The following is a 14,099-nucleotide window of genomic DNA, read 5'->3' on the forward strand; positions in this document are numbered from 1 at the left end:
TCGGAGAGCCAGCACGGAGCTCCCCCAATCCCGTGGATTCCATCTTCACTTCCCTGGTTCTGGAGCCTTTCTGGGAGATCCCAAAGTTTTTTTGGGATTTTTATTTCAAATCCGTTGGCGGAATTCCTGCTGCTGGGATTTAGGAGAGCTCCAGGCACCACCCTGCAATTCCAGCTTGGAAAACTGGGAATGACTGGGAATGTTTGGGCTGTGGCCGCTCCTGATCCATCAATTGCTGGGAAAAATCCCATTTATTCTGTTCTTTATCCCATTAATTCCATTCCCCCGTTTATCCCATTCATCCCAATTCCCAGCTGGAATTCTGGGGGATTTTCCCTGGATTTTTGGGAGCAGCTGGATCTCCTCTGGATCGAGGTTTGGGATGGAAACCTCAGAATCCAAGGATCCCTCCTGGATCACGGGGCCTGGGGTTTTGGGATTTCTGGGAATGCCAGAAGCAGCTGAATCCCTGGAATAATGGGAACAAACTCCTGGATTGGGCCTCGTTGATTTGGGATCACTTTGGGCCAATCCCTTCACCCTTTATTCCCAAATCCAGGCCTGGATCCCAAATCCCACCAGGCCATCCCTGCTTTATCCTCCCCGGGCTTCCCAAACCCCAAACCCAGGGATAATTTTGGGATAATTCCTCTTCTGGGGGTTTCCTGTGGATCCAGCAGGGCAGGGAGCGATCCCAAATAATCCCAGCCAGTTCCAGCTGGGAACAGGGGTTGGATTTCATCCCTGGGAATCTTTGGGATTTCTCCTGGCTGGAATCTGGGCTGGAGGAGGGGAGCTGGATCCCGGCAGCTTTTCCCAAAAATTGAAGTTTATCCTGGGAAAACAAGGTGGGATTGGAGCCATTCCTGGGGAAGCTGCAAAGTTCCACCCCTGGATGAGGGAAATCCCTGCGGGGTTTGTGCTGAGCTTCCCAAATCCCTGGGAAATCTGGGAAAGGGAACGCTCCCCCCAAACCAGGGCTGGGATTCCTGATTCCACCTTCGGGCTCTTGGAGTGAGGGGGGAAATTCCCAGGAGTTTTCCTGAGCTTTTTTCCCTCTGGAATGGGGCAGGAGCAAAGCTGGAATTCTGTCCCAGTGCTGGGTTTGGGAATAAATCCACCCAAAATCCGGAGATTTCCCTGAGTTTTTCCACGCCCTCTTCCCCCCTCCCTCCTTTTCCCAGGAGAATCCAGGCTGATCCTGCAGATCTTTGTGTGCCCATCCCAAATTTTTGGGTGAGTCTGGAGAAATCCCCTGGAGCTCCAGGTCGTGGTTTTCATCCCAAAATTGACATTTTTCCAACTGCAGCCCTCAAACCCACAGCAAAGCCCGGGAGGGATCAATCCCACGGATTTCTTGGGATTTCTGGAAAACTGGGTGGACCCTTGGGCTGTTCCCACCTCTCCTGCACGTCACAAAATCCTTGGATCCTAAAAAAAACCCCAAACTCCCTCAGAGATGGATCCTGAGCTTTTGGAGATGCCCTAAATCCGAGATCCCGGATTTTCCCTGGATTCAGGCACTCGGGAAATGCTGGGAAGGGGAGGAACTCTTCAGAGCCGGGAATTTGGGCACCTGGAATTGATTCCTGATTAAAATTCCCTCTGGAAAAGCCTCACCTGTGTCTGGCTGTTGTGGGATCTGCCCTGGAATTCTCTTCCTCCAGCAGCCTCATCCCAAATTCCAGGCTGGGAGAGCTGGGAATGTTCCCTGGAGAAGGGAAGGATCCAGGGAGAGCTTCCAGAGCATTCCAGGGGCTCCAGGAGAGCTGCAGAGGGACTGGGGACAAGGGACAGGAGCCAGGGAATGGCTGCCAGTGCCAGAGGGCAGCCATGGATGGGATCTTGGCCATGAGGAATTGCTGGCTGGGCTGGAATTGCCAGAGCAGCTGGGGCTGCCCCTGATCCCTGCAGTGCCCAAGGAAGGGTTGGAGCAGCCTGGGACAGGGGAGGTGTCCCTGGAATGAGCTCTGAGGTCCCTTCCCAGCCAAACTGCTCTGGGATTCTGGGATTTGGGACACTCAGAATCCATCCCCAGGGATTTTTATGGAAAATGGGGATGGAAAAGGGAAGGGAGACCCTTCATGGAGTCCTGAGATTCCCAGTGAAGGCCCTGGGTCAGAGTTGGGGTGGGGATGGATCCAATCCCAGGCTGGGAGAGCTGGGAATGGAGGGAATTCCCTGGGAAAGGGAGATTGGGGTGGGATTTTGGGAAGGAGGAATTGCTGGCTGGGCTGGAATTGCCAGAGCAGCTGGGGCTGCCCCTGATCCCTGCAGTGCCCAAGGAAGGGTTGGAGCTCCCTGGGATGGGGAATTGTCCCTGCCCTTGGAACGGGGCTGGAATTGGGTGATCCTGAGGGTCCCTTCCCACCCAAACCATTCCATGATTCCATAAAAAAACCCCACAATGTTCATCCCCTTCCCAAAACCTTTCACTCCTCGTTTCCCAGGGAAAACCTGGCAAGAAAATCTGGGACTGGAGAACCTTCCCAGAGAAATCCTGAGCTCTGGAAGGAACCAGAGGCTGGAAACATCCCAAAGGAACGGGAGGGAAACTCGGGAAAAATGGGATAATCCCGTTTGAGGGGATTTTTTAATTGGAGGAATTCCTGCTGCTGGGATTCAGGAGAGCTCCAGGCACCACCCTGCAATTCCAGCTTGGAAAACTGGGAATGACGTTTGGGCTGTGGCCGCTCCTGATCCATCAATTGCTGGGAAAAATCCCATTTATTCCGTTCTTTATCCCATTAATTCCATTTCCCCCGTTTATCCCATTCATCCCAATTCCCAGCTGGAATTCTGGGGGATTTTCCCTGGATTTTTAGGAGCAGCTGGATCTCCTCTGGATCGAGGTTTGGGATGGAAATCCATAATCCCGTTTTTTCCCCTAAGGAATCCTCTCCAGCCGATTTCCCCGGAGCCGGCTGCGATGGGGAAGTGAATTTGGGAGGAGGAATTATGGATGAAATTCCCACAATTCCCACAAAACCCTCGGGAACCGCAGGATCGGGGCTCGGGAGCTCCTCCCGGCGCCGCTTGGCGGAGCTGCTCCCCCGGGAAGCTCCGGGATGGAATTCCCGACCCCCGCTCATCCCAAATCCTGCCAAACCGGGAATGCTGCTCCTCGCACAGGGAATCCCAAACCGGGAATGCTGCTCCTCGCACAGGGAATCCCTAACCAGGAATGCTGCTCCTCGCACGGGGAATCCCAAATCCTGCCCAAACTGGGAATGCTGCTCCTCGCACGGGGAATCCCAAATCCTGCCAAACCGGGAATGCTGCTCCTCGCACGGGGAATCCCAAATCCTGCCCAAACTGGGAATGCTGCTCCTCGCACAGGGAATCCCAAACCGGGAATGCTGCTCCTCACACAGGGAATCCCAAACCGGGAATGCTGCTCCTCACACAGGGAATCCCAAATCCTGCCGAACCGGGAATGCTGCTCCTTACACAGGGAATCCCAAACCGGGAATGCTGCTCCTCACACAGGGAATCCCAAACCGGGAATGCTGCTCCTTACACAGGGAATCCCAAACCGGGAATGCTGCTCCTTACACAGGGAATCCCAAACCGGGAATGCTGCTCCTCGCACAGGGAATCCCAAATCCTTCCCAATCCCGGGAATGCTGCTCCTCGCACAGGGAATCCCAAATCCTGCCCAAACCGGGAATGCTGCTCCTCGCACGGGGAATCCCAAACCGGGAATGCTGCTCCTCGCACGGGGAATCCCAAACCGGGAATGCTGCTCCTCACAAGGGCAGGAACCGCAATCCCAAATTCCCTCTGACCCAGCAAACACGGACCCGCTATTCCCGGGTTGGGAATTCGGGATTTTTGGGGTTTTTAGGGATAACAAATCGCCTCCAGGGGGTTCGGCTCCCACCTCCAGGCTCCGATTGTCCCGGTGGCAAAAAGACCGGGAATTCCAGATCTGAAAGGAAATTCCCTCTGGTCTCGGGTCAGGGCATTTTTAAGGAGAAAAGCAGGAATTTCGGGAAAGAATTGGACAGGGAGGGAAGGGGAGCACGGGGCAGGTTGTGCCTCCATGGATGGGCTGGAAATCGGGAAAACGGGGAAAATTGTTATTCCTGCTTTTCAGCTTTGCCTGGGCAATTTTTAAAAATATAATTGTTTTATTATTTTATTTTATTTTATTTTATTTTATTTTTAATATTTTGTTTTATTATTTTACTTTATTTTATTTATTTTTATTGTTATTTTTTAAATTTAATTTTTAACTTTAATTTTTATTTTAATTTTTATTTACTTTTATTTTTATTCTTATTTTTATTTTTATTTTTATTTTTATTTTTTTATTTTTATTTTTATTTTTATTTTTATTTTTATTTTTATTTTTATTATTTTAATTTTATTTTTACTTTTATTTTTCCTCCCCAGAGCTGATTTGGGATTCGTTTGGGAATTCCAGATGGGTTTTTAACGGGGGAAAAAGCAGAGCTGGGAATGCGGACTGTTGGAATTTAAATTATTTATCCCCGGGGGTGTTTTCTGGAGCAGCAGCCCCAACCTCCTGCTTATCCCGGAGGAATCCCGCCCCATGGAATCTGGGAATTTGGGATCTCTCCCGCTGTTCCCAAAGCCCTCCAGGCGCCCCCAAACTCCTGTTAATTAATGAGCATTAATTTAATTAATGAACATTAATTCCCTGGAGCCGCCTGTGCCCATCCCGGGCTGCTGCAATTCCCTGCTGGGAATTTTGGATTTCCCCGGGATTGATCCCCCGGGAACATTTTGGGAATTGGGGCTGGGGAAGGCCCTGGGCAGCGAAGGGCAGAGGAGGAATGGGCCCGAGGAGCCCCAGGGCCCGGCAGAATCCCCGGGGATTTAATTTGGGAATGCGATGGGGGCTGGGGCCCTCCCTGCAGGAGCAGCGGGGTTGTCTCATCCCAAAGCTCCTCCCTGTCCTGTGGTCCCACGTGTGCCTCTTGCTCCTGCTTCTCCTGTCCCCAGGTCCCTTTTCCTCATCCCCAGATCCCTTTTCCTGTCCCCAGGTCCCTTTTCCTGTCCCCAGGTCCCTTTCCCTGTCCCCAGGTCCCTTTTCCTGTCCCCAGATCCCTTTCCCTGTCCCCAGATCCCTTTTCCTCATCCCCAGATCCCTTTTCCTCATCCCCAGATCCCTTTCCCTGTCCCCAGATCCCTTTTCCTCATCCCCAGGTCCCTTTTCCTGTCCCCAGGTCCCTTTTCCTGTCCCCAGGTCCCTTTCCCTGTCCCCAGATCCCTTTTCCTCATCCCCAGATCCCTTTCCCTGTCCCCAGATCCCTTTTCCTCATCCCCAGATCCCTTTCCCTGTCCCCAGGTCCCTTTCCCTGTCCCCAGATCCCTTTTCCTCATCCCCAGATCCCTTTTCCTCATCCCCAGATCCCTTTTCCTGTCCCCAGATCCCTTTCCCTGTCCCCAGGTCCCTTTCCCTGTCCCCAGATCCCTTTTCCTGTCCCCAGATCCCTTTTCCTGCCCCCAGATCCCTTTTCCTGCCCCCAGGTCCCTTTTCTGTGTCCCACTGCTCTCCTGCTCCCACGTATCCCAAACCCAAAGACTCATTCCTGGTCCTGGTTCCTCTTTTCCCACTTTTTCTTGCGCTGGTCCCTTCTCCTGGTCCTGCTTTTCTCCATCTCCTGCTCCCAACTTTTCCCTGTGCCCTGGTCCCACTCGTCCCTTCTCCTTGTCCCCTTCTCTCCTGCTCCCAAATCCCAAGGCTTGGCCTCATCTCCTTGTCCCCTGCTCCTGGTGCCACTCGTCCCCCTCTCCTGGTTTTTCAGGTCCCCTTTTCTTGTCCCCTTTTCTCCAGTTCCCATTTTTCCCCAGCCCAAAGTCTCGTCCTTGTCCCTCTCCTGATCCCAAATGTCCTTGTCCCCTTGTTCCTTCTCTTGATCCCTCATTTTTCCTTGTCCCACTGGTCCCTTCTCCTGATCCAGCTTGTCCCCCTCTCCTGGTTTTCAGGTCCCCTTTTCCTCCTATTCCCATTTATCCCCAGCCCAAAGTCTCGTCCTTGTCCCCTTGTCCCTTTTCCTGATCCAGTTTTTCTCTACTTTTCCTTCTCCCCTGGTCCCTCCTGCTCCCACTTTTCCCAAACCCCAAGACTCATCCTTGTCCCCTGCTCCCTTCTCCTCGTGCCACTCGTCCCCCTCTCCTGGTTTTTCAGGTCCCCTTTTCTTGTCCCCTTTTCCTCCCGTTCCCATTTTTCCCCAGCCCAAAGTCTCGTCCTTGTCCCCTCTCCTGATCCAGCTCTTCTCCACCTCTTGCTCCCACTTTTCCTTGTCCCCTCTCTTGTCCCCATCTCCTGTTTCTTTCATTCCTCCCACAGATGGGATTTTCTCCTTCCACAAATTCCCCAAAAGTGGAAAACCAGGGAGAAAATCCCTTTCAAGCCAGTTGAACACACACCCCTGGGAAAGGGAACCATTTCTTTTTTCCCTGTTTTGGTCCCATTTTCCCTCTCCTGTGCCCCATTCCTGGTCCCTCCTGTCCCCTCCCTGGTCCCCAGCTCTGCTCTCCTTTATTTCCCTCTCCTTTTTTTCCCTCTCCTTTATTTTCCTCTCCTTTATTTCCCTCTCCTTTTCCCCCCTCTCCTTTATTTCCCTCTCCTTTTTTCTCCCTCCTTTATTTTCCTCTCCTTTATTTCCCTCTCCTTTTTTTCTCTCTCCTTTTTTCCCCTCTCCTTTTTTCTCTCCTTTATTTCCCTCTCCTTTTTTCCCCTCTCCTTTTTCCCCTCTCCTTTATTTCCCTCTCCTTTATTTCCCTCTCCTTTATTTCCCTCTCCTTTTTCCCCTCTCCTTTATTTCCCTCTCCTTTATTTCCCTCTCCTTTTTTTCCCTCTCCTTTTTCTCCTCTCCTTTTTTTCCCTCTCCTTTTTTCTCTCCTTTTTTCCCTCTCCTTTTTCCCCTCTCCTTTATTTCCCTCTCCTTTATTTCCCTCTCCTTTCCCCCTCTCCTTTTTCCCTCTCCTTTTTCCCCTCTCCTTTATTTCCCTCTCCTTTTTCCCCTCTCCTTTATTTCCCTCTCCTTTATTTCCCTCTCCTTTTCCCCCTCTCCTTTTTCCCCTCTCCTTTATTTCCCTCTCCCCACCCCATTTTTCCCTCTCCCTCTCCCCTTTCCCCTCTCCCTGTCCTGCTCGTCCCCTCTCCTCATCCCCAGAATTCCATGAGGAATTAACGCCAAAACCCCAAATTTGGAGACAAACCCAACCCCGCAGCCCCAAAATCAGGGATTTTCCCCCAAAGCTTTTCCCCACCTGGAACAGCCTCAGCCTCAGGGTTGGAGCTGGCACCGAATTTTTCCATTTTCCACAATTTTGGCCATCCCTGGACAACGTTTCCCACATTTCCCCGTGCCTGATTTTGGGATGATTTGTGTGGTTTTTTAATTTCTCCCTCAGACAGGATTTTCTCCTTCCACAAACAACCCGAGAGTGGAAAACCAGGGAGAAAAATCCCTTTAAAACAGGTCACAAAAACAGGGAAATGGAACCTTTTTTTTTTTTTCCAAAGCAAACATTGGGAAAAACGAGTTTACAAACGGATTTTTGGGCTTTGTTTTTATGCCCTGGTGCAGAACCTGCCTTGATTTCCCAGCCCAGCTCCCCTCACCCCTCCAGCCTGGAGCATTCCCCATTCCCAGCCGTTTTTCCAGACTTTTTTCTGGCAGCTGGACGTGGAGGGGCCTCCTCCTCCCGCTGACATTTCCCAGGCACCACGTCACGTTTGAGAGTTATTGCTGGGGAGGGGGGCCACGGGTCCAGAGGGCTTGGAAAGGGGAAAAATGGGAAAAAAATGGGGGAAAATGGGGGAAAATAAATGGGGAAAAATAAATGGGGAAAAATAAATGGGGAAAAATGGGGAAAAATGGGGGAAAATAAATGGGGAAAAATAAATGGGGGAAAATAAATGGGGGAAAATAAATGGGGAAAAATAAATGGGGGAAAATGAGGAAAAATGGGGAAAAATGGGGAAAAATGGGGAAAAATGGGGGAAAATAAATGGGGAAAAATAAATGGGGGAAAATAAATGGGGGAAAATAAATGGGGGAAAATAAATGGGGGAAAATAAATGGGGGAAAATAAATGGGGGAAAATAAATGGGGGAAAATAAATGGGGAAAAATAAATGGGGAAAAATGAGGAAAAATGGGGAAAAATGGGGAAAAATAGGAAAAAATGGGGGAAAATGGGAAAAAAATCCTGCTTTTGCATTGGGAAAACCTCGGGAGGTGTCGGTGCTGTTTCCCCAAATTGAATTAATGTGTTTTTAAAGGCTCGCTGTTGAAACGGGGTGGAAACATCTCGGGTTGCTAAAATTAAAGGGAATGGGGAGAATTTGGGATGGATTCCACAGGATTGGAGCAAACATCTCCGGTCCTTTAGGGTGGGGGAGTTCCTGAGCTGCTTTTTTTCCCTTAAAAATCCCATTTTAGGGGGAAAAGTGTCCAGGTGAGCAGGGAAAGGGGAGCAGTGGGGGCAGAGGTGGATCCCTGGTTTTGGGTGGTGCTGGAGCCCTTGGTGGATTTTTTTTGATGGAAAATACCTGGAGAAGTGGTGGGAGATTGTCCGTGGTGGAGGTGGGAGCAGGAGATTTGGATCCAGGAGATTTCCCCTCCAGTCAGACCCCAAGGGACCCCCCCAGTCACATCCAGGTGATCCCACCCCAAACCCAGCCCAGCTCCCATCCCAGGGGTTCCTCATGGTCCATCCCCGGGATCTGGCCACTCCATGTGCTCCCATCCCAGGTTATCCCTACTCCAGATCCCACCCTGGATGATCCCACGTGACCCCATCCCCAATCCCACAGCAGGTGATCCCGCAGGATCCATTCCAGGTGATTCCCCATCCCCAATCCCACACTGGATGATCCCGCAGGATCCATTCCAGGTGATTCCCCATCCCAAATCCCACAGCAGGTGATCCCGCAGGATCCATTCCAGGTGATTCCCTGTCCCAGATTCTGCACCAGATGATTCCCCAAATCCCATTCCAGATTATACCTACCCCAGGTCCTGGCTAAGATGATCTCCCAGGATCCATCCCAGGTCATCCCTGTCCCAGTTCCCAGATGAGCTGATCCCACAGGACCCATCTCAGGTGACCCCTGTCCCAAATCCCACACCAGATGATCCCACAGGACCCATCCCAGGTGATCCCTATCCCAAATCCCACACTGGATGAACCCCCAGCTCCCATCCCAGGTGATCCCTGTCCCAAATCCCACACTGGATGAACCCCCAGGTCCAGTCCCAGGTGATTCCCTATCCCAGATTGTTCCCAGTCCCAATCCCAGGTGATTCCCTATCCCAAATCCCACACTGGATGAACCTCCAGGTCCCATCCCAGGTGATTCCCAAATCCCACACCGGATGATCTTCCAGGATCCATTCCAGGTGATCCCTGTCCCAAATCCCACACTGGATGAACCCCCAGGTCCAGTCCCAGGTGATTCCCTGTCCCAAACGCCACCCTGGATGAACCCCCAGTTCCCATCCCAGGTGACCCCTATTCCTCATCCCATCCTTCAATCCCCATGCCTGGGTGCAGGGAACATCCTGACCAAGCTTTAGGGTGGAAAATTGGGATCAGGGAGAGACCAGGGACCCTCCAAACTTCCCAGTGCATCCCCTGGACCTTAATTAATTTAATTATTAACCAATACCAGATGGAATTCCACTGGTCATGGATCTGCCGGGCCGGATCCTGCAATTCCATCAGCTCCTTCTCCTCCAGAGGGACACTCTGGGGAGGAAAACCTGGATTTGGGAAGGAAAATCCCCTCCTTTTCCTGCTGAAAAACATCGGGACCATCCTGTCCATCCATGTGTCCATCCCAAGGAATCTTCCAAGGTGGGAATCAGCAATCCTGAGCACCAAACTGGGGGGAAAATGGGAGAACATGGATGAGCTTCCTCCACTGTTGATGGAGCTGCTGGGCCGGATCCAGGCTCCCGTTCATCCTTGGGAAAAACCATCCCGGGATCAGCGGAGTGAAAAAACGCTCCGGAAGTTAAACAACCCCAAAATAGAAGGAGAAAAAAAGGTCAGGCCTAAAAATACCGGGATCGGTTTGGAGTTGGATCCTGGCAGGAAATAAATAATCCAGGTTTGTGGGCAGGACCCGGCGTGAGCCTGGAATCCTTTTGGCTGGATTTTTCTGGATTTAGGGATGTTGGGGCTGGGCTTTGCCCCGCTGCCATCCCGGGAGGGGAGGGAGAAGGTGCTGGCAGCGAGCGTGGGCGCGCTGGGCCCTGCCAGGACCCGCCCGGTTTTCCCGGGAAAACAACTGGGATTGCCAAAGTTCCCGGCCCCAGGGATGGGCTGAGCCGGGGCTGAAGCCCTGGCGGATCCGAAATTCCCCACGGAGCAGCTCGGCCCCCTTCGCTCGTTAGCGACGGAGCAGTAATTAGAGCCATTAAAATGAACTTTCTTTCCAATTCCTCTGTGGAGGGAATGATCCCATCCCAGGATTGCCCCTCATTGTGGGGAAACTGAGTCAGGGCGAGTTTGGGAAAGGTGAATCCTGCTCTGCTCGGCGTTGGGATGGGGATTGGGGATAAATCCAGTTTTTCCTAGGTGGGAGGAGGGATAAATCCAGTTTTTCCTAGGTGGGAGGAGGGATAAATCCAGTTTTTCCTAGGTGGGAAGAGGGATAAATCCAGTTTTTCCTAGGTGGGAAGAGGGAAAAGGACCCCTGAGATCCTGGGGGTGGAGACAGATCCCAAAAGTGATGAGATTTGGGATGGGGGTGGCCACATCCTGGTCTCCAGCACCTTTCCAGGGTTTTGGGCAGAGGGATGGAAGGGGAAGAGGATGGGGATGAGGAGGGGTTCGAACCTGACCAGGGCGATTTGAGGGAATGTTCTTCAGCCGGGATCCCAAGGAGAAGCTGAATGAAGCAGCCACCAGGATGTGGGGGGGACGTTTTTATTGGACTCAGGGATGTCAGGGAATTTTCAGTCTGGAATATCTACAGACACGAGGCATCCCACGGGGACCCCACATCCATCTGCACCCCACATCTGGTGCAGACGCCGGTTGGTGAGGCTCCAACTGGGACAAAAGAGGATTTTTCCAGCCTGGAGAAGGTGGGAGGGGATGGAGGGGCTGGGGGAGAACCACCACAACCTCTGTTCCCTATGGGGAAAAAAAAGAAGGAAAAATTTAAAAAATTTAAAAAATAAAAACACCACAAAAATCAATTTTTCCAACCACCACCACGAGGAGGGAGAGCTGGGGGTTTGCCTCCCAGGGAGTTACCTGCGAGTGGAGCTGGAGCTGGCCCGCGGCGGCCGTCACTTCTCCGTCATCATCCTCACGAACTCCTCGTAGTTGACCTGCCCGTCGTTGTTGCAGTCGGCCTCCTTGATCATCTCGTCCACCTCCTCGTCCGTCAGCTTCTCGCCCAGGTTGGTCATGACGTGCCGCAGCTCCGCCGCGCTGATGTAGCCGTTGCCGTCCTTGTCGAACACGCGGAACGCCTCGCGGATCTCCTCCTCGCTGTCCGTGTCCCGCATCTTCCTGGCCATCAGCGACAGGAACTCCGCGAAGTCGATGGTGCCGCTGCCGTCGGCGTCCACCTCGCCCACCATGCCCTGCAGCTCGGCCTCGGTGGGGTTCTGGCCCAGCGAGCGCATGACGGTGCCCAGCTCCTTGGTGGTGATGCAGCCGTCGCCGTCGCGGTCGAAGAGGGAGAAAGCCTCCTTGAACTCGGCGATTTTCTCCTCCGACAGCCGCTCGGCCATGGTGCTGCCCGCGGCACGCGGCTCTGTCCCGGCACGCCGCGGCGAGGAGGAGGAGGAGGAGATGGAGCCTCCTCCCTCCCTGCAGCAGGAGGAGGAGGAGGCAGGGATGGGAATGGATCCAGAGGGTTGGGGAGCTGGGGAAGAAGAGCGACCCAACCCCTCGGGCCACCCCGGCGCTCGTCCCGCTGCTCCCACGGTGGCATTTCCCGGGGCCAGATCCCTAATTGGGGATTTGGGCTCCGTGGTTTCGGGGGGAGGCGGCAGTGGGGGTGACACACGGGATTTTCCCAGTTTTAGGGATATTTTGGAGAGGGTTGGAGCTGTACAAAGGAGTTGGAGGCTCCCCCCCCAGTCGCCCCAGGCGGTGCTGGCAGCACATCAAAGGCGCTGAGGGAGGATCCCCGTGCAGGTCCCGGCAGATCCCGGCTGGCCAGAGCTGCCGCTCCTGCTCGGAGCTGCCGGGGCCCTGAGTCACCTCCGGGCCTCCTCCAGGGCTGGATCCAGGGCGGTGACGTGGGGCTGGAGCAGGGGAGGGGTGCGGGGTCCTGTCCTGTGACTCAGGGTGAGCTGAGGGATCTCCCCATTGTAAGGCTGGGTTTACTCATCTCTTACTCAGGGTGTAAAGGAGGGGATAGTGACGAATGAGGGAGTGTTTCTCCATCCGTCCATCCACGGAACCCATCCATTCATTCATCCATCCATCCATGGAACCCATCCATCCATCCATGGAACCCATCCATCCATCCATGGAACCCATCCATCCATCCATGGATTCCATCCATCCATGGATTCCTTCCTTCCATATATCCATGGAACCCATCCATCCATCCATGGAACCCATCCATCCATCCATCCATCCATGGATTCCTTCCTTCCATCCATCCATCCATCCATGGAACCCATCCATCCATCCATCCATCCATCCATGGAACCCATCCATCCATCCATCCATCCATCCATCCATGGATTCCATCCATCCATCCATCCATGGATTCCATCCATCCATGGATTCCTTCCTTCCATATATCCATGGAACCCATCCATCCATCCATGGAACCCATCCATCCATCCATCCATCCATGGATTCCTTCCTTCCATCCATCCATCCATCCATGGAACCCATCCATCCATCCATCCATCCATCCATGGAACCCATCCATCCATCCATCCATCCATCCATCCATGGATTCCATCCATCCATCCATCCATCCATCCATCCATCCATCCATCCATCCATCCATCCCTCTTTCCTCCGTGCCCACAACACTCCAGTGACCTTCACCAGCCGGATCAAGTAGCTGCTGGACGCAGAAGTTCCGCAGCAGAAGACAATTTGACTTTCTCAGCTACAGGAAATCGGCACCAGTTGATCCCAGTTTAACCCAGTGAGGAATTCCTCCTATGGGATTTGGAGGGAAGGGCACAACCCAAACCCCAGCCCAGGGGACAGCTGAGGGACACCTGAGGAATGGTGGGAGAGATGTGGGAAGGGACCTCCCTCCTGGGGAAAACCTCACGTGGAAAAAGCTCTGGGTGTGTGGAACGCCGCAGTTCCCGGGAGGAATTGTGGGAACCGTGCTGGGAACCTGTCTGGTGAGAGGTTTCGGGGAGGAGGCCCTGGCAGCTCCTCCTGTGCAAGAGCTGCTCCCTAATTATCTCTGATTGCCCACACTCGCTGCTCTGCTCCGGGTTTAATCCAACCCAAAGTGGCGGGAAGAGCCCAGGGAGGCGGAGCTGGATCCACCCGGGAGAAGCAAATCCCAACAGATCTCCGGGGTCTGCAGGCCTGGGAGGGTTCAGGTGTTGGTTAAACTGTGGGAGAGGGGCTGGAGCTCACATGGGGGGATTTGGGGTCCCTGTGTCACCGGGCTGAGGGTGGAGGGGTTGTGCTGTCCGGTGTGGTGCGGATCAAAGCTGGAATCTGCTGCTTCCTTCCCATGAAATCCCCATGACTGGCATCCCATTGGTGGCATCCATCATCTCCCATCCCATAGATCCCATCCCATCCCATCCCATCCCATCCCCTCCCATCCCATCCCATCCCAGTGACTGGAATCCCATTGCTGGCATCCACCATCTCCCATCCCATCCCCATGACCAGCACCCATCACTTCTCATCCCATTCAATCCCGTTCCCATGACCAGCTCCCATTCCATTCCATTCCATTCCATTCCATTCCATTCCATTCCATTCCATTCCATTCCATTCCATTCCTCTGACCAACACCCATTCCCAGCAGTCACCATCTCCCATCCCATCAACCAGCACCCACTGCCAACATCCACCATCTCCCATCCCATCCCATGGATCCCATGCCATCCCATCCCCATGACCAGCACCCATCATGTCCCCATGACCTCT

The 14,099-nt window shown here is 53.2% G+C and overlaps 1 protein-coding gene across 1 annotated transcript; it reads right to left on the minus strand.

The window, feature by feature from the left end:
• Positions 1-10,913: 10,913 nt before the first annotated feature.
• Positions 10,914-11,816, minus strand: LOC135301498 (calmodulin, striated muscle). The gene is made up of 2 exons (XM_064421657.1): positions 11,253-11,816; positions 10,914-11,129 (listed from the first exon to the last, which is right to left on the minus strand). Exon 1 carries the CDS (start codon positions 11,735-11,737, stop codon positions 11,288-11,290), a length of 450 nt encoding a protein of 149 aa, XP_064277727.1. The 5' UTR covers positions 11,738-11,816; the 3' UTR covers positions 10,914-11,129; positions 11,253-11,287.
• Between the last annotated feature and the right edge of the window lie 2,283 nt (positions 11,817-14,099).

The sequence above is a fragment of the Passer domesticus genome, chromosome 5 (genome assembly GCF_036417665.1).
Source record: "Passer domesticus isolate bPasDom1 chromosome 5, bPasDom1.hap1, whole genome shotgun sequence".
Classification (NCBI taxonomy): Eukaryota; Metazoa; Chordata; class Aves; order Passeriformes; family Passeridae; genus Passer; species Passer domesticus.

What these genes read in the sequence shown, in the direction of transcription:
- LOC135301498 (XM_064421657.1), bottom strand. Translation starts at nt 11,737, where the DNA reads ATGGCCGAGCGGCTGTCGGAGGAGAAAATCGCCGAGTTCAAGGAGGCT.